General features: G+C 34.6%; 1 protein-coding gene and 1 long non-coding RNA gene across 2 annotated transcripts; one reads left to right on the top strand and one right to left on the bottom strand.

The window, feature by feature from the left end:
* Positions 1-10,694: 10,694 nt before the first annotated feature.
* Positions 10,695-17,835, bottom strand: LOC132060853 (uncharacterized). Its single transcript, XR_009416042.1, has 2 exons — positions 17,201-17,835; positions 10,695-10,969 (listed from the first exon to the last, which is right to left on the bottom strand). It is a non-coding gene; the product is annotated as an uncharacterized LOC132060853 (long non-coding RNA).
* Positions 17,836-18,928: 1,093 nt separating this feature from the next.
* LOC132060852 (uncharacterized) lies at positions 18,929-20,458 on the top strand. The gene is made up of 2 exons (XM_059453761.1): positions 18,929-19,876; positions 20,089-20,458. The coding sequence occupies exons 1-2, from the start codon at positions 19,313-19,315 to the stop codon at positions 20,155-20,157; spliced, it is 633 nt and encodes a 210-aa protein (XP_059309744.1). The 5' UTR covers positions 18,929-19,312; the 3' UTR covers positions 20,158-20,458.
* Positions 20,459-27,436: the final 6,978 nt, after the last annotated feature.

Raw genomic sequence — 27,436 nt, 5'->3', positions numbered from 1 at the left:
CATTAGGCTTTTTCCCACGGCTTTTTTTTCTTAGTAAGGTTTTTTCGAGGCCATCTATTAAGACATGAACATCCGGTTTTTAACGATGCATCATCTATGGACATCCCGAGGGGAGTGTTATGAAATATATTATGGATGTCCGTATCACAAATTAATGCTTCCACCGTGTTAATGGTTCTTCCTTTTCTTCCACCATGTTAATGGCTCATCCATTATCTTCCACCTTTAATGGTTCCTCCTTCCACCATTCATATATTAAATGTATATGTATCACTATAAATAGAGGCATAAGTTTTCATATGGAATACACTTGTAACACATCTTGGAAGAACAATAAAATCTCTCTCTCTTTGTCACTCTGTTTCTATGGTTTTCATCCTTTAATATTGTGACTCTTTTAGCTTCATTTTATAACATAAAATGAAGCTAAAAATGAAGCTAAAAGAGTCACAATATTAAAGGATGAAAACCATAGAAATAGAGTGACAAAAGAGGAGAGATTTTATTGTTCTTCCGATGTATTACAAGTGCGTTTCCATATGAAAACTTATGCCTCTATTTATAGTGATACATATGCATTTAATATATGAAATGGTGGAAGATAATGGGAGAGCCATTAACATGGTGGAAGATAATGGAGAGCCATTAACATGGTGGAAGAAAAAGGAAGAACCATTAACATGTGGTGGAAGAAAAAGGAATGGACATCCATATTTAAACACTCCCCTCGATGTCCATAGATGATGCCTTCATCGTTAAAAACCTTATTGGGAAAAATACATGCCTCAATGAAGGAAAAAGAGTACATATCTAGTAATACGCTTTGAGAGTTGCCTCATTAAAAACCTTACCGAAAACCCAATGGGACAAAACTTGATTAAGGGAAAAAGAGTACAACGCGTATTTACTCCCACGAAGACTAAGATTCGGATGTCGGAGTCTTCGCATTCCAATCTTAAATATCATCTTCTCAAGAGTTGAAGTTGGCAAAGATTTGGTGAACAAATCGCGGGATTGTCACTTGAACGAATTTGTTGCACATCGATATCACCTTTCTTACGAGATCATGTGTGAAAAATAACTTTGGTGAAATATGCTTCGTTCTATCTCCTTTTATAAATCCTCCTTTAATTGAGCTATGCATGCGACATTATCTTCATATAATACCGTGGGTAATTTTGTATCACATTTCAAACCATCTTTCTCACGATGAAATGTATCAACGATCTCGACCACACCATAGTTCTCTTACTTGCTTCATGAATAGCTATTATCTCGGCATGATTCGAAGAAGTAGCAATAATGGGACTTTGTGGATCGCCATGATATAGCAAAGATTTCCTCGCGTGTAAACGGTAGCCTATTTGAGATCGAAACTTTATGTGGATCGGATAAATAACACATATGCATAACCAACAAGATTGTTACCTTTGTTAGTATAAAAGCAGACCCGTATCGCTAGTTCCCCCGGATATCGCAATATATGCTTAGCTCCGTTCCAATGTCTTCGTGTAGGAGAAGAGCTATATCTTGCTAGCAAATTAACAAAGAGAATGCTATGTCGGGTCTTGTAGCGTTAGCAAGATACATAAGTGCACCATTTGCACTAATATGTGTACTTGACCAAGAAGCTTTTCGTTTTCTTTTTGAGGTCGGAACGGATCTTTACTCCCTTGGTGAGCGAACAATCATTGGAGTACTTAAAGGATGCGCATTGTCCATGTAAAATCTTTTTAAAACTTTCTCTATATAGGCGATTGATGGATAAAGATCCCTTTTGTGAAATGTTCAATTTGCGGACCAAGACGTAGTTTTGTCTTTCCTAGATCTCTTCATCTCAAATTCTTCCCTTCAAATATTCAATCTCCTTTTGGAGCTCTTCTGGAGGTTCAATGAGATTTATGTCATCAACATAACCAACAAGTATAATGAACCCCGATTTTGTTTTCTTAATAAAAACACATGGACAAATGGCATCATTTGTATATCCTTCATTTATCAAGCATACTCGCTAAGCGATTATACCACGCGCCCGATTGTTTTTTTTAAACCATATAATGATCTTTGTAATCGATTGAATACATTTCCGAGACTTTGAGTTAATAACCAGGCATTTTAATCCTTCAGAATTTTCATATAGATTTCATCAAGTGGCCATACAAGTTTGACAACATCTATTTCTATTTAAAATGTGACATCTTCGATGTTTGGACAACAAGTCCAATAAGCTTTACGTTTACCAAGATGCATCATTTCACTTGATAATAATTTCTATGTTAGCATGCTTTAAAGACGTAGAATTTAGATCCTCACAATCTTATACAATATTGCGCGCCATATTGTATCAAAGATATCGTCGACAAGATATCATTTTGTATCGGTTCGCGATTAAACGACAATCTCTGCGAGATCTCATCACTTCAATATTTTCAATTACACAGAACCTCTCATAAGGTTTATGAAGTGTTATGTCATAGCTCTTGAGAGCACATTGCCTCTTTATGATCATTTGCTCCTCCCTTTTTCAAGGATTATTATATTTGGAGCAGATTAGATCTACCATGCTCTAGTGCATCTTTATAGACTCTATCCTTCGAGGACATTAGAAGCATTTTGCGGATGAAATATGAAATAGTTGGGTCGAAAATGCTTCAACATTTGACTTGAATTATCAGGGATCATCGCGATGATAATTCACAACATATCTCTTAGGTTGCTTATTCTCTCCCCTTATTTTAGTGACATATGTCCCATTTTCTTTGGGAAAATCCATCATGTGCATCATGGTATATCCATTAATCATGTACCGCACATCAAATGATAAAAGATGTAAATATCTAGTTCGACCACGAACCAAATATGAGGGAGAGATTTTATCAAAATTTATTGATCTAAAGCATACAAGTGTTGTTGTATGCAATATATCATATCTCGGACCAACATCAAACTCGTTCTCATAAACGATGGTTTAGGCGTATTATGGAGGCATCTAGTGCCAAACCAACTTAGATATAAACCGGCATTATCAAGATGATTGTCTTGATTACATATTCGAAAATTGTGCTTCCAACTCAATCATTTTGAGCGAGCAACTTCGTAAATGTCAAGCTGCCGATTGACAATAAACATACATGTGACCGTCTCATAGATGCATCTATTTAAGACATCACATTACGGGTGAAGGGGCCCACATTCACCTTTTATATTTTCCAGAAGTTAGGGGATTCAGTCCCAACATTATAAGCTGATGTAATCAACTTATCATGAGAACAAGCAACACAAACAAATTCTTGAAGAATCTTCTAGTTCTTCAATATGTTTTTAATACTCAATTAGCACATCAGATTTAAATCAGGACGATCAAAATGGTCTTGTCAACTGATAAAATTATCTGTACTCGTAAACTTCAAGTTTACTATGACGAGTGCTATTTCTTTAATAAACTTAAGTTTTACTATTGCATGAAATTATATATCAATAAATTTCTAGCTTATCGTGGTATGTGATCTCATCATGCTCGGTAAAATTTCACATGTGTATTTCTTACCCGTAGTAACTTGAAGATATTTAATATTCCGATCATTTGTAGTCTCAATATGATAACCATTTTTATTGTTAGTAAACTTCAGGTCTACTACAGTGTTCCGATCGTACCAATTACGATCTACGATGAATGGTATTATCATATATAACATCTTCAAGATACTTCAATTTATTTATCATGATCGATATTATTTGGACAACGCTAGTGTCATGATACTTGCAAATAAATAATTAGCTCTTACGGAGCCTTTAATCATTAATTTCTATTACCAAATATTTCTTAAATACTTCGATACCATGAAAGCAAATTTCGACACTACGCGTTTCACTAAATAAATATTGAATTCTAAACTTCAATATTTTAAACATCTCCTTCGAGGAGATTCATCATTAACATCTGATCATTTTGTATCAGAGAGGCAACCATATAGTTATTAATTCCTTCAGGGGAAAATACATTAATTGTTATTTCCTTCGAGGAAATCAATAACAACTAACCATAATTTATCAATGTGGTTATAGTAGAAAGCACTTTACTACATTTTTTTCTTTAAAATGATACTTTAATAAAATTATTCAAGATGTTTCTACATACGACGGGTACGTGTTGCAATGCCTTAATTTCATACCACACAAATAAAATGTATATTCCTTGTATTTTATCTCTCCAGGAGATAAGTTGTTGTATTTCTTCATTCACTTCGAGAAATGAATCCTGATTATTCAAATGTGCTTGCAATACAACGTTCATTAATAACTCGTTATTTTGCTTAAGCACAAGAAGACATTGCTGAGAATATTTCTCAGATATTTTACCAGTTCTTTACGCGGGAGTGAAGTTTAAAGTTTTACTACTTCGGGAGTAAAGTTTAAAGGTTTACTACTTCGAGAGTAAATTTTAAAGTCTTGCTACTTGGAGTAAATTTCAAAGTTTTACTACTTGAGAAGTAAATTTTGATTATTTATTAACTCGGGATTAAATTTCATAATTCTACTACTTCGGGAGTAGAATTAAAAGCCTTACTACAAACTATCACACATTCACTTGAAAAATGGATCTATATTTGCAACATTTATCAAAAGTTTTCATTCTTCGGGAATAAAACATAATTATACGAACGTGTCTTAAGCATATCAAATCGTGATAGCTTATAACCTCTTTTAAGATATTGCTACTTCGAGAACAAATTTAGGCATACATATTTAGTCCCAACAATAAACCCATTAAAACTATTACCACTTTAGGTGGTTATAGACATAAATAAGTTTAGACACGATTAGGCATAGAAAATATTGTCACTTCGATGACCATGTATTTCTTGCAAGCTCTCATTTAGCCATTAAGGGATATAATTAACATCATAATCCCTCTTAACAATATTGTTCTTCGAGAACACATTTGAGGCACAAATAGTCGAGAATTAATCACGTTCCCCGGATCAAATCGAACCATTTAGATTTCTCGGATCGAGACCAACAAAATCGTAACATCAATAAGCAAAAGACAATTAAAAAAAAAAAAACTTAACGATTTATAAAAGAAGATACCAACCTTTTATGTAAAACTCATAGGTGCCAATTCAAAGGCGGTTGTCATACGTAGACTTTCATTAGCTCGGTCCAAATAATTAGAGTCGATCAAAAATAATGAAAGTGCTAAATCTTTGAGGATTCTCAACACTTTGCTTAGATCCCGTGCCAAATCATTGAACTCATGTTTCTTACTTAATTTGCTAATATTGAAAGGGAAACGTAATTAAAGGCATACATTCCTATGGCTACTATGTATAATAAAAGGTACCTATAAACTTCATGAACACAACAAATTGATACTACTTAGTGAAGACCAATGGTTCGGAATGAGGATAATTAGAGTACATCCACTCTCCGGATCTTTTCAAAATATTTGAAAAAATGGCGAGTCTCGTCTTGATAACGTGTTATAAAATGAAGGTAAAAAAGTCACAATATTAAAGGATGAAAACCATAGAAATAGAGTGACAAAGAGGAGAGATTTTATTGTTCTTCCAAGATGTATTACAAGTGCATTCCATATGAAAACTTATGCCTCTATTTATAGTGATACATATGCATTTAATATATGAAATGGTGGAAGATAATGGGAGAGCCATTAACATGGTGGAAGATAATGGGAGAGCCATTGACATGGTGGAAGAAAAAGGAAGAACCATTAACATGGTGGAAGAAAAAGGAATGGACATCCATAATTTCATAACAAGGATGCCTTTTTTACAAAATGTGTCATGCAAAATAGGATAAAAAGAATACTATCTTTTGAAGCTGTCAATATTACTGATTGCTCTATTGTAAGATCTAGTAGTGTACGTAACTTGAGGTTGGTTCATATAGACCAGAGTTTAATCTGTTACACTTGCAATATACAAATTTTAGATTAAGTTAGACCTCCATAATAAATTTTACAAGTGTAATATGGTAATAAAAGAATAAAACATAACTTACTATAACGATTAAATTTACTGAATTTTATGCATCTGAATCAGTATAAGCGAGCTCTTTACCTTCAAATTCAAACATGTGAACATATTAACCAAATCCTATAGGCAATACTTTTCCTGAATGATTGGTCAGGTTATTTATAAGTTGGGTCTAAGACTTACGTGGATTAATAAAACAACATCATCTATTTTATTAAAGCCTCACATATGCCATTTCATATAATTTTGTTAAAAAGAGGAGTATTTTTAACCGTTAAGGGCAATCGACATCCAATAAGTGGAAGGAGGAACATCTGTAACCGAAAAATTAATGTTAAGGGCAATTAGAGATCAGTAGGTGAAAGGAGGGCAAATTTAAATCATTTTCAATACGTTAGGGACATTTTTTTAATCCTTTTCCGTTTATTTTACACATAAATACATACAATCAAATATTACCTAAATTAATTTTAATATTTTAATCGGGTCATTAAATTTTAGATATTAAATAATTAAACAAAAAAAGATGAAGAGAAAATATTATCTATTCTAAGGCATCTTAACAAATGCTCCCTCCGTCCCAAAAAGATTATCTTACTTTCTTTATTAGTTTGTTCCAAAAAGATTGACATATTTTTATTTAGAAACTATTTAACTCTATGAGATGATTTACAACCACACAAATATGTAAGGTTTGTTTTGGACCACACATTTCAGAAGTCTTCCTTTATTTTTTAAACTCCGTCTAGAATCAAACTAAGACAATTTTTTGAGATGGAAGGAGTATTATCTATTATAAGGGCATCTTTATCTTTTCATATCTAGGTATTATTGATACACCAATGCTTAATTCAGTCAATATAAAATAACATAGCTTTCATCAAAGGCTAATGTAGAATTTAATATCAAAAATCAAACACCGGTGAACTGCAGTTTTATATTAAAAATCAAAATTTTTATTAATTACGTAACATGATATTAGTAATTTAAAGTTTTATGTTTCAAATTAAATTCTGTATTAGTTATACGAAATTTCATGTACATATTTTTATCTTATGCAGCTTATCAAAGACAAGTTTTAATCATCAAATTATAAAATCAAAAATTTCAAACCAGTAGTATGCACTTAAACTTTTTACTCCTTCTGTCCCGCTCTATATGATATAGTTTGAATTTCGAGAGTCAACACCTTTATTTGACCTAGAATTCAGACATACAATTTTTAAGTTTTTTTAAATTTTTTTTTTTTTACATATTTAGAAATTACATAAAAAGTAATATAAGTCACAGTAATTAACAAACATGCTGCAATGACTAATTAGAGTAGTCTAATAAGAAAATGTCATGTAATAGCTCATGAATCATAGAGTTCATTTTATTTACTAATTTTAAATTCAAACCTACAGACTGTAACTTCATTATTAAAGACGCAAATGCCAAAAATTAAACTCTAGTTATATCTATTGTAAAGTAATTTTAATTTACAATCTAACATTGTTTAGATACCTCTAGTATATTGAATGTTGAAAGGTAGCATTTGGTTTTCATAGGAATGGATAGGGTAAATGATAAAAACTTTAAATTATTCATGTGCTCTCAAACTTAGACAATTACTATATCTGACTTTTAATTAGTTTATGCTGCGTAAAATGATAAAATCAAACTTAAAAAGAATCCTCCATGTCACACACTGATGACATGATAGAGCCATAGACCACTAATGCAATGACTATATATAGGCTAAGTGTTGTTCCCCATTAAACTCCTGAATTTGATCTCACGTGTGTCTATCAAACACAATTCGACTTACATAACATATATGGTGAGTTTCAAATTTTTTTAGCCTTGCGCGTGAATGTCAATCGAATCCTACGTGGAAAATTCAACCAATTAAGACACCCCACCCATTTTACTTATACACATCAGATATTAAGTTTTGGTTTTGATTTTATAGTTTTCAGTTTGGTTTCTAGTTTTGGTTTCTTATTTTAGATTTCTTATTTTCCGGTTTTGTTGATTTGATTGGTGTAAGTGGTGGCTCTTCACTTGTATAACACAGTAGCACAATTCTTCCTATTTGATGTGTCTAATCAAACTGGGTGGGGTGTTCAAATTTGTTGAATTTTTCAGGTAGGATGCTATTGACATTTACGCGCAAGGCTAAAAAAAAAAAATTAAAACTCACCATATATGTTATGTAAGTCAGATTGTGTTTGATGGACACACTGTTTCTGAGCTCATTCGGGTTCAATAGGAAGAACACTTAGTTGAGGTGCCAAAATGAAAAAAAGGGCCAAGTTTAGGGGCCGCATATGCATTAAGCCTAATAATAATGAATTGTTGTCAAATTTAGCCTTGGGTCTAACTCACGTCTCAAAAGCTAATTCCAGCGATGGATTCCCATCCTTCATCGTTGTGTGATTCATTTCACTCATCACCCCCAACCCCCGTCTCACACTCAAATTCAGACATTTTTTATTCAAGGTTTTGTTGTTCGGTCTGGAGCGTGCACATTTATAGACGAAATAATTCCAGCCCACAACTGTTTGGTACCCTTGGGGCCCATACGGAACGGATCTATTAGTACCCTTGGGACCCCCACGGAACGGACCTGACTCTGATACCATTTCAAATTAGGCCTTGAGTCTAATTAACTCACACCTAAAAAGTCGCTCAAAGGGGGGAGGATTGTCCAAGCCATATAAGAAGTCCAAAATTTTCGTCGTTCATCGATGTGGGATTCATTCCATTCATCATAGTGAGTTAAAATAATAGGTAAGGACCATTATGTAATGATGTAATTGTATAGCTGAAGTTAATGTAAGGTGGTGAATAAGATATTACCACCACTAACAAGGATGTAGATTTGATGAATGAAACCTCTATTATAAATCGAGATCTCGAGAAACTAAAAATAAATAATTTTTTGTTAAATAATGCTTCCCCCAATAACAACAATATACCTAGTGTAATCCCACAAAGAATGTTTCCCCCTTTTATCTTTTATATATTCATATCTAGGTATTATTAATACATAATTTTCTCATTCTTATTTCATAATAAAATATAAAATAAGGAAAATTTCAGAGACCTCTCCTGAGGTTTAGCTCCATAATACTTACATCCCTTATGATTTACGATATTCCATTTGTTATGCCCTATTTTTAACGGATTAAAACTAGTTCACAACTTATGATTATATTTCCTCTGGTTTTGTAAATTTTTAGAGTCGCCACCTAATTTTAGGAAATATTAGGAAACCATTTGTGAAAATGTAAACTCCATTTTTTAGTCTTTGAAACCTGTGAGATTCTAGGTAAGGGTTTTATTTACCCCGAGGAGAAGGTGTTAAGCATCCCTCAGAGCCTATCTGAAGACAAACTTTAAACTTAGTTTAATTAACACTAGAGGGGATTATTTATCTATTTCTTATTTAATATTACCTATTTAAAGAATTGCGAAAGAAACTACTTCTCTCAAAACTATTTGTGTAAACGAGTGGTTTTAAAGTAATTATAACTATGTGAGTAAATGCATATTTATAAAAGAGTAATTAATGCTAATGTATGCGTGAGAACAAATATGTATGATGTTTATTTTATATAAGAAGAGTATGTATAATATAGAATAAGAAGATATATATATATATATATATATATATATATATATATATATATATATATATATATATATATAAGAAAATAATGCATATGTGTGATATATGTATCACGGGTAACTAAAAATAGTTATTGATGACGTGATAGTACTATATAGATGCATATAATATAAAGAGGGCCAAGGGAATTAATGGAAATAAGGTAGTATATGTATAATACGTGTTTAAAAAAATAAAATAAATAAAATAAAAAAATAAAATAGTATGCGGGTATATTCATTGTAAAGGAAAGTAATTAATATGAGTTGTAAAATTATATGTACTAGGGATGTATATTGTTTATAAAAGGAGTACACATATATATTTTTTGAAGATTAGTTACAAATATAGTTATTGTATATAAGGACCGTATATGTAATGTATAGTATGAAAATATATATATTTTTATGAGAAAATAACATATATATGGATTATGTTTGTCATATGTAAAATGGTATAAAGAGGTATACTTTTGGAAGTAGCCATGAAAAATATAATAATATGTATAAGTACCGTGATATATATAAGTACAGACATAGCGTAAAGATGATTGGATGATTTAACAAGAAATAAGATAGTATATATATGTATGTAAAAATAGAGTATGTACCTTTAGCTCTCGTAAAATATCTTGAGCCACCGTACTCGGGCCCTAACAAGAGTTCTTGTATTCTACTTAAATAATAAGGCCTATTCATGTCAGTTAAAATAAATGCCGAAAATGTCATTTTGTTTTAAAAAAAAAAAAAAAAACCTTTGATCCGTTCTTGTAGAAGACCAAACTCAAATTCACCACTACTTTTCCCATGAAAATAAGCATTTTTGAAACTATAAAACACCAGCAGTTAGAGGTTAAAAAAAAACTCATTTCTATCCTTTGATATTCCCAAATGGACTCTTAAAGGCATGCACTTTTATCCTTCACGAAAAATACGTGTTTTCGAGTCTTTCACCCTACTGAAATCTCCTGGAACGAATTAAAGGGAGAAGGGAAGTAATGACAAAGTTTTGCTATTCCCACCTGAAAGTTCTATGCAAAATTGGTTCACAAACAAGAGCATATCAACACCGAAAACTCAAAATGGCAAGTGTTAGTTCAAGTAATACAACGAATACGGTTGTAAGTAAATGCGAGGCCAACAAGAAGAGAGAAGTGGCTGGACATCTCTTTCAAGAATCCCAACACCGAACTAGGGGACTCCATCGGAAGACATAAGAAATAGTGACTCTAGGAGGAATAAAATGGGGGCAGACGCAGCTTGTAACTTAGTCCAATTGGACAGCTCGTGGAGTTTGTTGATAAACTCCCAGGGTGCTCCGATATTTCATGTAAAAAAAAAAAAAAAATAGAAAGGAAAGGATTAGCAGGTTATGACAAATATATAAAAGCTCGGCTTAAATAGCAAGACAGGCACAATTATACACTAAGACTAACAGATTTTCCAGAAATCTTAACAGGATGTTCAGTTAATTTATGAGAAGAATGATTTATGCTATTCACAGTTATTAAAAATTTGAAATAAACCGAGTATATTCAATAACTTAAAATACCCATAGTTTGCATCAGGGAAAAAGAACATAAATACTAAGAAAACATGATAAATCTGTTTGAACTCAAAGATTGCACAAAGTTATCATTCACCAGAATCTCGGTTTATTTCAAGACTTAGAAGAGGGGCGAACGTACCAAAACATAACCCGGATTTTATAAACATTAGCAAACCCAATATGCTCTACTAGTTCCTGCTAGCAACGTCTTAGGGACACACAAGGGAAACAAGAAATATACACTGGACTATAACTCTTATAGCACTAAACATGCTCCAGTCCCAACAATGCCTAGAAATAAACTTACCCAGAATATAGAAGAAATGCCACTTGGTCATGAATTCACACAGCATAGTTTCTATCTAAGAAGGTTCAGTTTGTGCACTTGCCCATTTTACTTAATTCCAAAGACGTGACAAAGTGAAAATGCAGGGATCAAACAACCATGGAAAACAAGAGGTAGATTTGAGTTGATTTTATACGGACATGAGGCATTAGGAGATGTCACCTGTGATACAGGATACAACAATCTTCAAGCAAATTCTGATTTTTATGCTAATAGAGTCTATTCTATAGTAATTTCACTCAATATTCCCCAAAATTATTAGTGGGATTAATTAATGACTAAATTGCCTAAAAATATTGTAAGCACGCAAACTAATAGGAAATATATGATATATAGTAATGCTAATAAATTTATAGATATTGGTAGTTCCTCCAAAAAGATAAGAGTCCATGAGTAGTAGTAAACTTTCCTATTTCTTTATAAATGGAAATGAAATCAAAGAAAACGAAAAAGACTATTCAAGTCCTTTGTAGGTAGTCATATATTTTACAATTTGACATTGAAAGTGCATAGCTATGACTGATCACTGTCAAACAATTATTTTATTAGGAGATTAGCCCTCGTGGGGGCTTTTAATCATGCAATCACTTCTAGTAATAAAATATATACAAGTAATCGTCAATATTCTAGATAAATATATTTTAAATTAAATTCAATTATGATTTCATGACACTCAGATTTGATGCTGTTCGTACTCTGAGGCTTTCTAACTCTGAGTAAAAAAAAAATATAGAGTAAGTGCAGAACAGAAAAGAACAAGGAACTTTTCACTAATGTCTGGATTCTAACATTCATTCAAAAGAAAGAAGACTTTAACATAAGGGGTGATTCTTGGATTATTTCTTAACATGAAATCTAATAAACATGCCCATAAATTAGTACTGCTATCCGTCTTCACTAATGTTAGTTAAGTTACGAGCCGTCGAGTACAACTAACGCACGTGTACCGTCCTAACAATAGAATCGACAAGATGTTCTTATATAATTATTCAACATGCTATAAAACAGGTTCCAAAGAGGCAGAGAAATAAAATCACACAACCATGAGATTTAAACATACATTTGTATCCAGATCCTTCTTTAAGAGCAACAAAATAAAGTCACTTCTAAATTTGTATAGGCCATTTCCTGGAATAACATGACAGACCTAAGATAAATAGGACAGCCTATTCTACCTTATAATTTCAGTTATGTTTTCTTGTTATAAAATCAATAAACTTGATCATTATAGATCTTAAAGGAAGCAAAGTTTTGTACCTAAAGCTCAAGTATACCATACAAGCCATCATAGAGTGTAAATCCACAAAATGCCTTTCTTAGTACATAAACAGGATACTCAAAATGCCATCAGATTTACCATTAAACCACATGTAGCAACTTATGGTTAAGACAAGTGTCACACCCTAATCCCTGTTAGGGTGTGATGGGCACCCGACCCTTATTTAGGGCCGAGCGAACCCGCTGACTCACATAACACTCATAATCATGTTGGCTCTCAAATCGTAACATAAATACATAATGAAAATTTTTCGAAGAAAATTAATACGCTTTTTGCCTTTCTCGAATCAATGACAATCTGTAACATATAAAAACATACAGAGCTTATAATACAATGCGTAATAACTCGTCGGCTTACATAGCCGCTTACATAATCGACATCTTATACCCACGACACTGTCTGCAAAGTCTCTAACACAGAACGTAGAACCATAACATGATAATACATCTCGGCGGCCTCCGAGGAAATGGAGCTCGCCAATCCCGCCGGAACATCTTCTACTAACATCTTGACTCACACAGGTGTACACAAGCGCGCATAAAACGCGCCCCGAAGAAAGGGGGTCGATTTAAATATGTACTGAATATGTAAAGCATGAAATATAACAAGCGGGATTATACCGAAATAAAGAGTACAGAAAAACCATAAGACTCGCCTTTAAAAACATATATCATGTATGTCCTTTCCATAAAATCATCATATATGCATATAACGTGCCCCGGCCCCCTCGTGAGGGACGCGGTGAATGAAATCATCGTATACACATATACATATACATATAACGTGCCCCGGCCCTCTAGTAAGGGACGCGGTAGTAAAATCATATCATATGTACGTACATGTAACGTGCTCCCGCCCCCCCCACGGAAGGACGCGGTAAAAGGGAATCATCATATGCCATCCCGGCCACCTCCCCCATATCATCATATCAAATAACGTGCCCCGCCCCGCTAGCAAGCGGACGCGGTAAATATACGTGCCCCGACCCTCCGGGAGGAACGCGGTGAACAATGCAGAAACGTGCACGAATACGTGCCCCGGCCCGGACGCGGTGAAAGAGTGGCTACGCGCCGCACGAGCGAGTAGTGAGAAACCACGCACATAAACCATTTCGCAGACTCAATAAAGTAAGCCGACATTAACCGACGTGGGATTCGCCTAAACCAATGTGGGATTCGCCTATACCAATGTGGGATTCGCCTAAACCAAACCGGTGAGTTTACCTCGCCACCGGGTTTGCCCCACCATTGGGTTTACTGTTCCCACCACCGCCTACCGAAATCAATTAATCATATTCCGAATATATATACAAATCATATAACGTAAGCATATCAAGGCATCTTGAAAATCCGGACAAATATTATAGCAAATAACTTTCGGACATTACTCGGAAACATATCATATATCATGAGCATATATATCAAAATATCGTAGAGATCATAGTCATATATCGATTTAATTCGGGCCCGCCTCGGAAAGTTACGGACCTTACATATTATGGAATCACATACGAACATATCGAAGCAATCCGAGCCTTTCTATGAAAGATACGGACGTTTGTAGTTACGGAGTCATTTAAAAACATCACTCTTTTAGAAACACAACTTATATGCAATTTTTGAAATCCAAATCTTACTAATGACATAAAAACCATATCTTGGCTACATTAAGAATATGAATATCGAGAAACAAATAAGAATCATAAATATGCTCGGATTGCAAGAATAGAGTTACCTTGAGAAACGTGTCATAACTTACTTTCAACTAGGACATGCCAAAAGAAAGAAAGGTGAGCTTTACATACCTTAGCCGCTTCCTAGCTAATCCGAACTTACGTCTCGACTTCTCACGATCTACAATCATGCCATTAGGTATCAACCATTAGCCATAACACTTAAGAATTCAATTCCAAATTAATACTTTATCCACAAAAATTTCGGAAAGACTTCCCCTATAAATTGGACATTCCCGAGAATTCAACTCGGCCAAATCATTATCAACAATACCAACCAACATGATAACAACATCGATAATCAATTCCAAATACATTCTAACATTAATAACTCCTTTCTATATAATTCGACGACATTCCATTTATATTCCAATAAACTACATACGTTCAAGTCAACATCGACATTCACATATTCGAATACTAATCCGAGATCATTTCATCAAGATTCAAGAATATTTCAAGTAATCCGCACAATATTCACAATACTTCAAACAATGTACTACTCCACCCAAAACTATTCCAATTCCACAAGAACGTTACCAACACCTTTCTTTCTCCTAAATTCATAAACTATGTCAACAATCCGCATGTTTACAACATTATTTCCACGAATTCAAGAAAGCATATTGTAGTCACATTAACTTCCAAACGGCTCATACGATTACAACTTTAATCTTGGATCATTAAAACTTCATTTTCCATCATAGAGTTCATAATACAACAATCAAATTATACTAAATAAAATTAGTCCTTCTCCTCCACACAAGGCGTACCCACCATTCGGCCAGCCCACCATCACACACAACTTCATGAATTTTATTCATTTCAACACATCACAACATGCTCAAAACGTCCATAACCATATCAACCAAACACCAAGTAATTTAATTCATCGTTCTTATTCAACACAATACATATACACGGCCACAACTCCCATACCTTATTTTCATGAACTCCATTCATTTCCACATTGCACAACATGTACAAACATCTATAAACATGTAAAGAAGGATTAAATCTTACCTCTTCCATTGAATTCCTTCACTCAGCTAGGCTTCCCAATCGCATTAACGGATGTTCTTCTTGCTCTAACGACCCTTGCATGTCGACGAGGACCTTCCAATTAGTATAAAAGCTAGAAGAAATAAATTTTTCCTGATCAACTTTAGGGGTTGGTTCCTTTCCTCTTGCCGGTTATCCTCCTTCTTTTTTTTCTCTTCATTTCTCTTGAAATTTCTAGATGACAAATGATGAATTGGTCCTTTTTTGCAAGACTTGGTCATATTTATATATACAAAAGGGGCACATGGCCGGTCATGTGCCCTTTATTTTCCACCCATTTTTCTCAATTTTTTTTTTCTAGATTATTCCCAAGAGATGAAAATAATAAAGATGACTTAATAAGTCATCTTATGCCACTTATATGCTTAATACATGTGGCCTATGGCCCACATGTCACATGCAAGGCCACATGGCCATTTTTTTCATGAAATAAAACTTCCATAATTTCACTTTTAACCCCAAATTTTCCTTAACATTTCCATCCCATAAAATCATAAGCGACTTTGTGCATTACAACAAAGTCGAAAAATAGCCTTGTCCACAACTCTTCGCAACCAACTTAAAAATACTCCAACGTGCAAAATGCGAGATATAACAACAAGAACCTTATATCATGTACAACATACTCAGGAAACAACTACAAAAACCTTATTTCTCAACTTCTGATATTTACAAAATACAATAGGCCACGTTTTTTTTTTTTTTTTTTTAAGTCCAATTTTTACCAATAATAGGGCACTTATTATCCTTCTAAGAGGTAGATTCAGTCAGGGACCTGACTACAGACATTGTTTAAGAAAAGTACGAATAATCTTAATTTGAACATGTTCTTAACAATTTTTCTAGCACACTTTATAAGCTCATGCTGTTAGGAACACATTGGGGAACAGTCCCATATATTGATATCTCATTTCCATAAGCAAATAAATGAATAAGTAAATTGATTTAGTTAGGAATTTCAACCATATTTTATATGAAGCATAGTTGAAACAATGATTCAAAATTAAAAATGATTAAAAATTAAAAATGCAGTCCTCCTGATAAGTTACCAGTGACTACTGTTAACTATGCTCAAACAGTTCTTATTATTGATGTGATGGATCCTTTACAAATGACTTAACAGTAACTAACCATACCCTTCATAGCATGAACATGAACAATACTCCATCGGATTCATCTTTATACTATATTCAAAACCATCACATGCTTTTTTTTTTTTTTTTTTATATTGCTATGGCAAACAACCTTCCAAAATCCATATTCTACCATTTATATGACTATACGTTGACTCTCTAATAGAAACGTGATCTCACAGTATTTCTTAGGATGAAATGAATATCAATACACATAGTCGACTAAATAGTTAACAATCTTCAAGCATAGGCAATTTTCCTTAACTATTTTTTAGGCTGGGATTTAGAACAAATAGGGCAATAAATAGGTTTAGGTCCACAAAATCGAACAAACAGCCACAACCATTGACCGAACATATTTCAGTCCATTAAACCCAAACAAACGACGAGAAATGCTTGAACGACTACATTTCCATTTCTACTAAAATAAAGACGAGTGGGATTACCTTCTTCGTGACAGCGAACTGAGGCTATTGTAGTTGTCGAATCTCCAAATCCGCTCGAAGTGGTCCTTCCTCAGCCGAGAACTAAAAGAACGGATTTCGACAATCAAAAACTTAGTAAAAAAATAAGATTTTTCACAGAATCCAAGTTATTAACAAAAGGAATTTTATGAGGGGAAAGGTTGTGAAAAATAAAAGGGATTTTTTCTGGTTATTCAACCTCTCTAAAACAGCCCTCAAAGCCCAGTATTTATAGCTGAAGGTTGGGGTGTTTCAACAGCTTCTTTAAGAAGCTTTTGCCTTTGAATTTCGAATTAAAGAGGGGGAAAAATTGATGTCTTCAACAGATGAGATGGTGAAAGGGGTGAAAAATCTCACCTTTTCAGACTGATTGGGAAGGGAAAGAGCCGTTGGGGGTGTAGAGTATGGTGGTTCTTGCCATTGTTCATCGAATTGAAGGACGATTATCTCCCAGACCGAAAGATTTAAGAATCTCTCCCTTTACAGCTTTTGGAAACGTCTTCAAAAAGGGAAAAGGTGATAGGCGATAGGAGATGGGTGATGTCGGCACAGGAGTTTTTCCGGTGGTTCGACGGGTGCGGTGGCGGTGAAGTGACGTGACGGAAGTGATGGGGAGAAGGGGTCGTTTGGTTAGGGCTGTTTGGTTTGGTTGAAGAAGTGTGAGGAAGAAAGGGGGTTTTCATTTGGTCTTAGTTACTGAAAAGAGGTTAGTGAGGGGCTTTTAGTTTTAGGTTTGGGTCGGGTAGGGGGATATTGGGCTGCTGATTTTGTAGAATAGGAATAGGATTTGGCCCAAATTTTAGGTAAATGAATTATTTTCTCATCCCTTCTTACTTCAATCAATTAATTAAAATATGCTCCTTAGTCCTAATTAATTCCCACAAAATGTATACCTATATAAATTACAATAGAATTAATTTAATATACGTATTTAGTTTTAAAAATATAGTAAGAAGATGATAAACATAGTAATAAATAGGATTAAAGGAAAATGCCAACGCCAATATTGATATCGGAATACCAACACTATTTTTGAGTGATTTAATTGCAAAGAATGATGTTTAGTAATTTTTTTTTAATTATATATCAAAAAAAAATATGATGTTTGGTAATTTTTAAGAAACGATAGAAACCTTTCTTAATTTTAGAGAAATAATATCTAAAAAAAAATAGTGTAGTAATTAGTGAAAATATTCCAAACTCATTTATTGGGAATTTTCACGACTGAGAAGCATAGTGAAATTAATTAAACAAAAAAGGAGGGTCAAAATTGGGTGTCAACACCACTTACCTCCCTTATTTTATTTTAACAATCTTTTAACCTATTTATTAATAATATATAAAAAAAATATAATTATACTTCATCCGTCTCAGTTCATATGACACTGTTTGACTTGACATAAAGTTTAAGAAAGAAATGAGTACTTATGAAATTTGTGGTTGAAAACGAATCTTAGACATTGTTTGGCTGTAAATTATTTTATTGAGGGTAAAAGGAAATTTTAGAGTTAAATGTTTCTAATTATAGAAAAGTGACATTTTTTCTGAGATAGACTAAAAAGAAAAAAGTCTCATGTATACATTGGGACAGATAGAATAATAAATTTTAAAGCACAAAAAATCTGCAATATATTTAAATCACAAATTTATATACTTTTTCTAAAATCTGGTGAGTAAACAAAATATTATCCAATAAAATTAAATTGTGTTTTGAAGATGTGGCATGAATGAAAATCCTCAAATCCACTGCGCAGTTTAGCACCTACTCTCCTCTGAAACCCCGAACGTTAATACCGCCCCTTCTCTCTCTCTCTCTCTGGCATCCTCATCATATATATACACACACAACACGTAAACTAAGCCAACACAAACATAAACAAAAATCATAGCTTGAAAGAAATATTAACAATCCTATGAAACCCTCTTCCTTTCTTCTTCTTCTTCCTCTCTGAAGTGAAAGAAATAAGGAAAAAAAAGAAGCAACTTTGAGTCTTGATTCAATACATTTTCTGTCAGTGTTGCTTGATAGAGCAATTTGGGCTTGTGGGGGTGTATGTCATTTGAATAGTTTTAGACATATATTGCTCGGTTTTAATGGCAATGGGACCAGAAAGATCGAAACCTTTACATAATTTCACCTTACCATATGGGCTAAAGTGGGGTAACCAGAGACATTTAAGGTGTGCTAGAGTTGAATCCAATGGACAAATCTCAGCCATTCATCGTGAGTCAATCGGACGGCGTGGATCAAAATTAAGGCCGCCGGAAAATCAAAATTCCGGTGAGGGAATCGGAGCTGTAAGAGAAAAGCTAATGTTTGATCTCTTAACAGAAGCTGATAAGATGAAAAACACAATCTTTAAAGAAGCAAAAAATGAAACAACTTTGACCGGTGACGTTGACTTATCTAGGCCATGGAATTTGAGGACTCGTAAAGCTGCTTGTAAAGAGCCTAACGAACACGTCATCGTCGCCGGAGATTCTTCAGTCGCCGGAAAAGTTGCCGGAGATTCATCTGCCGGGGAGAAGAGAGAGAGGGTGAAGTTTTCGGTTCCGCTTTCGCGAAGAGAGATTGAGGAAGATTTTATGGCGATGGTTGGACATAGACCACCTCGTAGACCAAAGAAAAGAGCTAAATTGGTTCAAAAAAATCTGGACGTAAGTTACTAATTTTCTCTTTGATTTATGAATTATGACAATCTCTAGAAGTGTGGATCCAAATGGATATAGAGATTCATATTGTCGATCCCAACCAATTTGAACTAATTCGAAATTGAGACGTATTTTCTTTTTTTTTCAATCTGTTGCCGCTGATGATAATTGAGATAGAGTGTAATTTGAATTTAATGTTTGATTGGTCTATTTTGCAGACGCTATTTCCGGGGTTATGGTTGACGGAAATTACACCTGACTTATATAAAGTTTCTGAAGATCAGTAGATTGAAGAAAATATCAGATGACTTTATTCATCATTGTTGAAAAATATTGATATTGGAAAACCCAATAGGATTTTCTGCAGATGAAAAGTATTTCTGTGACGAACCATGGTAACTTTATTTGTGATGGATCAACTAGTGTAATGGTATACTGCACCACCACACAACTTGGGAATTTGATGAAATCATTGAATTCCCTCTGTAACAAAAAGGGTGTAAAAAAAGCAGAAATTTTAGCTGCTCTGGCGATGGAAATTTTGTTTTAAAGATTCGATTTGTTTATAATCTTATCTGTTTCTGTTCATTAGAATACTTTTAGCTAGAATTTTAATGTTTCCAAGTGCATTTGTCACTGCCATGTTCGTGTTCTCTGTAAATTCAAATTGTTTGTATTTCTCATAGTCATGGACAGTGGATTGCTTGCTTTCTTCTTGTCTTGATAACAAAGACAAAATTTTCTCATTGTCTTTCTGAAAGTGCAAACTGTTCTTTCCGTTTGCCTGGATTTCTCACTGGATTGCAGCTGAAACCTGCAACTGTTCTTGCATTTTTTTTATTTTTTTTTTTAAGTTTGACTAGTTTAGGAGTTCGAGAAAATAAGATGGATTTTTGAATTTTGTTATCTTAAATTAGATGAGTTATATGTACCAAAATGCCCTTGTGATAGTAAACAAGCATGTTAGAATTTGAGAATTACTTACCGAATATATAAAAGTACATTCTTTTTTTTTTAATAAAATAAAAGGGAAAGTAAGACATCTAAGTTAAAAAACATGTTTTCTTATTTTGCCTATTCTTATCTTATATATATATATATATTGAACTTTATATCAAATGAATCCCAACAAGTAATGCATGACAAATTCAGAATTTTCACTGGGGGGTTCAAAAAATAAAAATATAATGCCTGGAATTTAAATTTGGAACCTCAAGGTGAATTTTGAATAACCCACCTCTTCTCTTATGTCCAGGGTATTCAAAATCCACATATGTATATAAAAAATAAGAAAATATTTTATATATACGGTTTTTTTTTTTTTTTTTTTTGTCGAGGGTAATTGAATGAACACCCTAGCCAGGCCCTAAATCCGCTCCTGATGATGTCATTAAGAATAAAATGAGCCTAAAATTAAATAGCTTTCAAAATAAGAAAGATGTACTTTGAAGATGTCAATATTATTCATTGCTCTATTATAAGATCTAGTAGTGTATATATACAAGAGTTTAAGTTTGGTGCACTTCATATAAATTTTAAATTAATTTAACTTATAACACTAACTCTTTATATCAAGTCTAATATGATTATACAACAACAACAACAACAAGCTCAGTAGAATCCACATGTGTAGCCCCAGAGCAGGGAAGGAGTAGAGTGTCTGTGACCCCACCTTAAAAGGTAGGGCGGCTCTTCCCGAAAGTCTAATATGATAATAAAAAAATAAAATATAACTTCCTAAAATCGATTAAGTTCACTAGATTTTTGTACCGTTATAGTGTATATTACAAGAATCCTATAAGATAAAACTTTTCCTAGATAATGGATCGGGTTATTTTGTGAGTTGGTTCTTGAATAATGAATCAAATTGTTTATGAGTTGTATCTAATATCCACATGGACCAATAAATCAGTACCATCTATTAACTGAAGTTCATTAAAGTTGACTTGCACGAATAACTCTTTAAAACAAGCGTAATATGGTAATCAAAAAATAAAAAATAACTTACTATAATCGGTTAAATTTCACTTAATATTAATACTGTTAGAGCATATTACATGAATTCTATAGATAATAGTCTTCCTCGTTAATGGATCAGATTATTTATGAGTTGGGTCTACTATCCACGTGGACAGATATATCAGTACCATCTATTTAGAAAACTTAACTAGATTAGCAGCACAAAAGGGGCATAAACTCAAAATGAATGGGTGAAAGGAGGATAATTTTAATTGCAGTTTAGCCCAATGCCAATTGAATATTATCCAAATTAATTCTAATAGTTTTAGTTAAACAGGGATCAAAAATAAGACTAGATCAACAAATTAAATCCATTTTTTAAGTTCACAAAAATAGGAACAAAAAAGGCAAAAAGTTCTCCGAGTTTGTTTTTGGGTACTAAGTTCTCCGAGTTACCAAAAGTTTATCTAAATAGAATAGTCGGGAGAAATAGTTTTTTTAGTCCTATACAGTTCTTTTTTTAGTTTTATAATCTTTTTACAAGAGATCTTCATTTTTTACATATAAGAGACCTGGAAAAAAAAAAACACATGAGAGATCTGAAAAGGACATTTTCTTCTATTAAAATTGTAAGAAGGCAAGATATCTTATTTCCTCCCAAGGTGCAGAGTTCAATAACTTCATTAATCGAGAACCAAATGCCCAACAATTACCGTCTAGTTTTATCTATTTAAAGTTAAGTGTAATTTATAATCTAGACACGAACTTTTACAGAGTCCGGAACCAAAATGCCCCCAAAAAAATCATTTTGAACCAAAATACCCCAACAAAAAAAAATGTTACAAAAGTACCTTTACTGCGCTAAAGCACTTAACCGTAACGGCCCCGTTAAGTGCTTTAGCGCAGTATTTTACTGCGCTATAGCACTTAACTGTAACGGGCCCGTTGAGTGCTTTAGCGCAGTAAAATACTGCGCTATAGACACTTGTCTCTCATCTATAGCACATTATTTTACTGCGCTATAGCAATCCGCCATTTTCCAACATCAGCCTCTTATTACATTTTCACTCCTTTTTACGTAATTTAGCCGTATATTAATCATGCTTTGAGGCTCCGGATTTTCAATATTTTATATAGAACCCTACTTATATTTGTACAATTAATAAAATAGGCTCAATACATCAAGAATACGCAATACTTTGGATTGTCGTTTTAGTGGTTGAAAAGTGCTCGAAGTCTTTTTTTGTTTGAAGACTTGTAGTCATTAGCTTTACTTTATTTATCTTTTAGGGTTTCGTCTAATTTTTAAATTAATGCTTAACTTTATTTCGAATGTGTCACGTTTTTTTTATTATTAATTTAGGATGTGAAACTATAAACAATAATAAAGACTAAGATAATATGTATAAATATGCAAAAAATATATAATATTTACGATAAATTGTACAACACTAATGTATATACACTATCGAGGATGGGTCCCACATGTAGTATGCTGGAGACTATCCTTAGGCCTAAGGCTCATACTATCCCCACTGCCCTCGCCCTCACCATCGTCTCCATCGCCCTTTTTCTACTTAATAACCGGGCGCTCCAAGTCATGATCATCTCCTCTTCCCCTAGCCCTTGCGCCCTTAACTAGAACGTGCTTCTTCTGGGATCTAGTCCCTCCGCACGCCGTAACCTCAGCCGAGTTAGGTCCGGAAACTCGACCTCTTCCTCGTCGGGGTCGCCACCTCGAGCGCCGAAGGATAAACCCGAAAATATATAATAATTAGTACCATTTCTTATTTATATTAAATACATTAACGTTATTTATTTAATCAAACATGTGTATCAACGGGCGCCTGAATAGGCTCCTGAGATGGGTCTGTAGGCTCCTGAGATGGGTGTGGTGGTGAATATGAGGTAGTCTCCTGGACGAGATGCTGTTCGAAGTCCAAGTAAAGGTTATAAAAATTAAATAAATATTTACCTTATATTGAATAAAATTAGTTTTAAGTAAAAAACTTACATGCGCCTCGGTAGTCTCACGAGAAGACACCTCTCTCTTGCTCGGCAGCCGATGAGAATTCTCTGAATGGGTAGCTCCGTGACCCACCTGGCGTCGAATCCTAAAATATCAAAAAAACAAAATAATAAGTAACATACATATTTAAAATAAGTACTTTAAATAATCAAATATATATATATATATATATATATATATATATATATATATATATATATATATATATATATATATATATAAATATTGACCTTATATTGAATAATTTTTTTTTTTAATAAAAAGCTTACCCGTGGCTCGGTAGTCATATGGGAAGACACCGTCGCTCGGCAGACCCATGAGAAAATGCTTGAGTGGGTGGCTCTGGTGGACCCGCTGGTACCGAATCATAAAATATAAAATATTACTAAATAATGAGTAACATATATATATTTCAAATAAATAATTTAAATGAATAAATAAATATTTTAAATACTAACCGGGATCAAAAACTCATCGAAGTCAAGAATCCTGGCTCCCTCTAAATTCCTCACAGGCCGCTCATCAGCTAATGAAGCGCGTAACGCCGCCCAATCAACGTTATCACGCTCCTCCATGTATGCATTCTGGCTCGGCTGTGATGACGACCCGGGTATCTCAGCAAGTAAGAGCGCCGGCGTAAACGTAGGTGAGTCCCCAGGTGAGCTGCCACCGGCCTGGAACGGCTGCGGATGGACTAGACCGTGAACGCCCTCTGGAATGGGATTGGCCTCATCCGCCTCATCTACCAGATGGTGTCCTCCACCACCAGATCCTCTAGCAGCAGCACCGCGGCCTCTACGCGCACGGCGCCCTGCGCGGCGACGGCGTCCTGCGCGAAGACGACCTCCTCTGGGAGCACCCGGTCCTCCTCCTGGCGTTGCCAGATACTCAGCCTCCGAAACAGGCTCCTCCCTGCGCCTAATCTCGCCTGCCTTGTTACACCTCGGTAATTTCATGTCGTTGCGTCGTGAATAGACTAACGTCAGTTAAGTCGGACACGAGACCTTCACGACTACAAGAGGGTGATTGGCAGCCTTAATGTATATACGATAAGATTTTTGAGTCATAGGACTTGGTGAAACTAGGTTCGTCAAAGGAAATGGAGTATAAGTTATGCTTGGGGAGGATTTCATGGGTTCCGAACTAACGAATATTTAGTAAGGTCTTGGGACGATTTATAATGTCCGTTAGATCGTTAAAGATGTGTTACACAAGTACCAAGAAGGTTCCATAAGGATTCGAGATCAAACGAAGCGATGAGAGCAAATCCGGAAAAGTATGGATTATACGGCCATACATACGGACCGTATAATTTGTACGGCCGTATGTCTGTCCGTAGAACCCCTCCAGAAAGGGGTAAGTTTCTGGAAGAAACATACGGTCCAATATACGGACCGTATAAATTATACGGTCCGTATAGTGGATCGTATATTTCGGGTCGGGTCCGAATTTTATTTTTATATATGTATGATCCCTCTTTTTTTTTCTCACTTCTCATCTCTCCAATACCCTTTAAACCTCTAGAACTTTCTCCATATCACACTAACACATATTCAAGAGAGAAATCATGGATCAAACATCAAAAGTTGGTAGAATCAAGGGTGTGAATGCTTCCTAAGGGTTGATAGAAGTTGAGAATCTCTTTGGTATTGAAGTGGAGTTCTTCTCAAGTGGAGTATTCCCACCCAAAGATCATATCTACATAATCAAAGGTGAGTTTTACGATTATTTCATGTTAATGATGGTGTTGAGTAGTTGAAGAACTTGAATTAGAAACAAGTATGGAACATGAGCTTAAGTATGCAAATAATGGTATGTTGGTTTGAAAGGTAGTTGAGTTATGATTCATGGTATAATATGAGTATAATCTTGTCATGAATGGTACTAATGATGTTGAGGAAGTATTATGTGAATGATAAGCATGATGTTGTATTATAGTTGTGGTTATGGAGGATCTTGGGGTTGAATTTGGAAATTGAATAATATCTAGCCAAAGGAATTTATGTGTTATGATATTATGGGCGTTGTTATGATATTTAGGAGCTGTTTTATTATTTGAGGGAAAGTTGTTGAAACAAACGAAATGCTGCCCAATTTTCGTTAGCCTTATTCGCTTTAGTTCAGGCTTAAGTATACCCTCAACAATCTAACCTTCGTACGAACCCCTTTGTATGGAGAATTGTAAGCCGGAAGGAGAGCTCTTAGTCGACATCATTAAGGAGATACAAAGCTATGTGAGGCTATCCCCTTTCCTTCAAAGGCATGACTCTTGTTTCATAATTTCTTCCCTATACTTCCATGACCTTCTTACATTCCTAAAGATGAATTTTGAAGAACTTTGAGAACTTCTTACGAGATACGTTCCATAACGATAAAGATGACAATGATGACTTCATGATGCGTATATTTCTATGCTTATGGTTTCATTGATACTATTCTTCCTTGTTGTCTCACCTCGAAATACTAGTTCCTTCAAGTGAGATTTAACGGTGAGGATGACGCCATAATGTAATCGGAGGTTCACGACCTTACGTCACTCCGATAAAGCGCACTTTTATTTGGGCTCTCATGCATGCTACGTATATTATATGTGTATATGATATGTATATGTATATAGGGGACATGGGGAAAGGTGAGGCGCTATAGACGCATAGCCACCTGATCAGCTGGTATCTTATGATATTATCCCGGACGCGGGATATATGGGTAATGGATCGGGTCGTTCGTTCCGCGGCAATATATTGATATATGGATCGGGCTGCACGTTCCGTAGCAATACATGATATGGTGATATTTTTATGAGCTTGCATGCATGACTCCGCCTTAAGAGGCAAGCAGTCACCAGTTATCTTCTTATCTTTATTTTATCTTCCTGTTCCCTTGTTATTTTATGATGCATGCCTTACATACTCAATACATTGCTCGTACTGACGTCCCTTTTCTTCTTGGACGCTGTGTTCATGCCCACAGGTAGACAGGGAGACGACCCAGCTTTCTAGGAGCCAGGCCAGCTTGCACAAGAGCATTTCCATACTCCGGAGGTGCAGTTTCTGATATAACCTTTTGTGTTCATACCTGCATATGGTGGGGTCCTGTCCCGTCTTTATGATTTCAGAGTTTCAGTTAGAGGCTCGTAGATACTCATGTGTGGGTAGTGGATGTTATGTGACCCTTATTGTATATTCTGTATATTATTCTTCTGCTGCCGCGAGGGCTTATGTATATATATGTGTACATGTTTTATGGAGTTTTTATGTGTACAGGTTAAGACAATAGTAGTATGATGAGTGGTGCTCAGTAGTCAGCTCCAGGTGCCCGTCATGGCCCACTAGGCGGGTCGTGACATGCCTATCGGATACCATCCTCCGATATCCGTACCATCTCCGCCGCAAGCCCCGTAAGCCCAGGGTAAGGCATATGCTCTAACCCCAAGATGCGTAAACGCTGTACGGCCACCAGCTGCATTTGTGTTCAACAGAAAAAAAAAAGTTATTTTTTAAAACGTAACAATTAATGCAATTAAATAAATCTAAATGGGATAAACTTACCAATGCCTCGTACTGCCCTGCGAGTGCTGA

Source organism: Lycium ferocissimum, chromosome 6 (assembly GCF_029784015.1).
Source record: "Lycium ferocissimum isolate CSIRO_LF1 chromosome 6, AGI_CSIRO_Lferr_CH_V1, whole genome shotgun sequence".
NCBI lineage: Eukaryota > Viridiplantae > Streptophyta > Magnoliopsida > Solanales > Solanaceae > Lycium > Lycium ferocissimum.
The sequence above is the reverse complement of the archived record's forward strand: the minus strand, read 5'-3'. Positions and strand labels throughout refer to the sequence as shown.

Coding starts and splice junctions, on each gene's coding strand:
- LOC132060852 (XM_059453761.1), top strand. CDS start 19,313: ATGGCAATGGGACCAGAAAGATCGAAACCTTTACATAATTTCACCTTA. Junction 19,877..20,088: donor TGGTTCAAAAAAATCTGGAC/GTAAGTTACTAA, acceptor TCTATTTTGCAG/ACGCTATTTCCGGGGTTATG.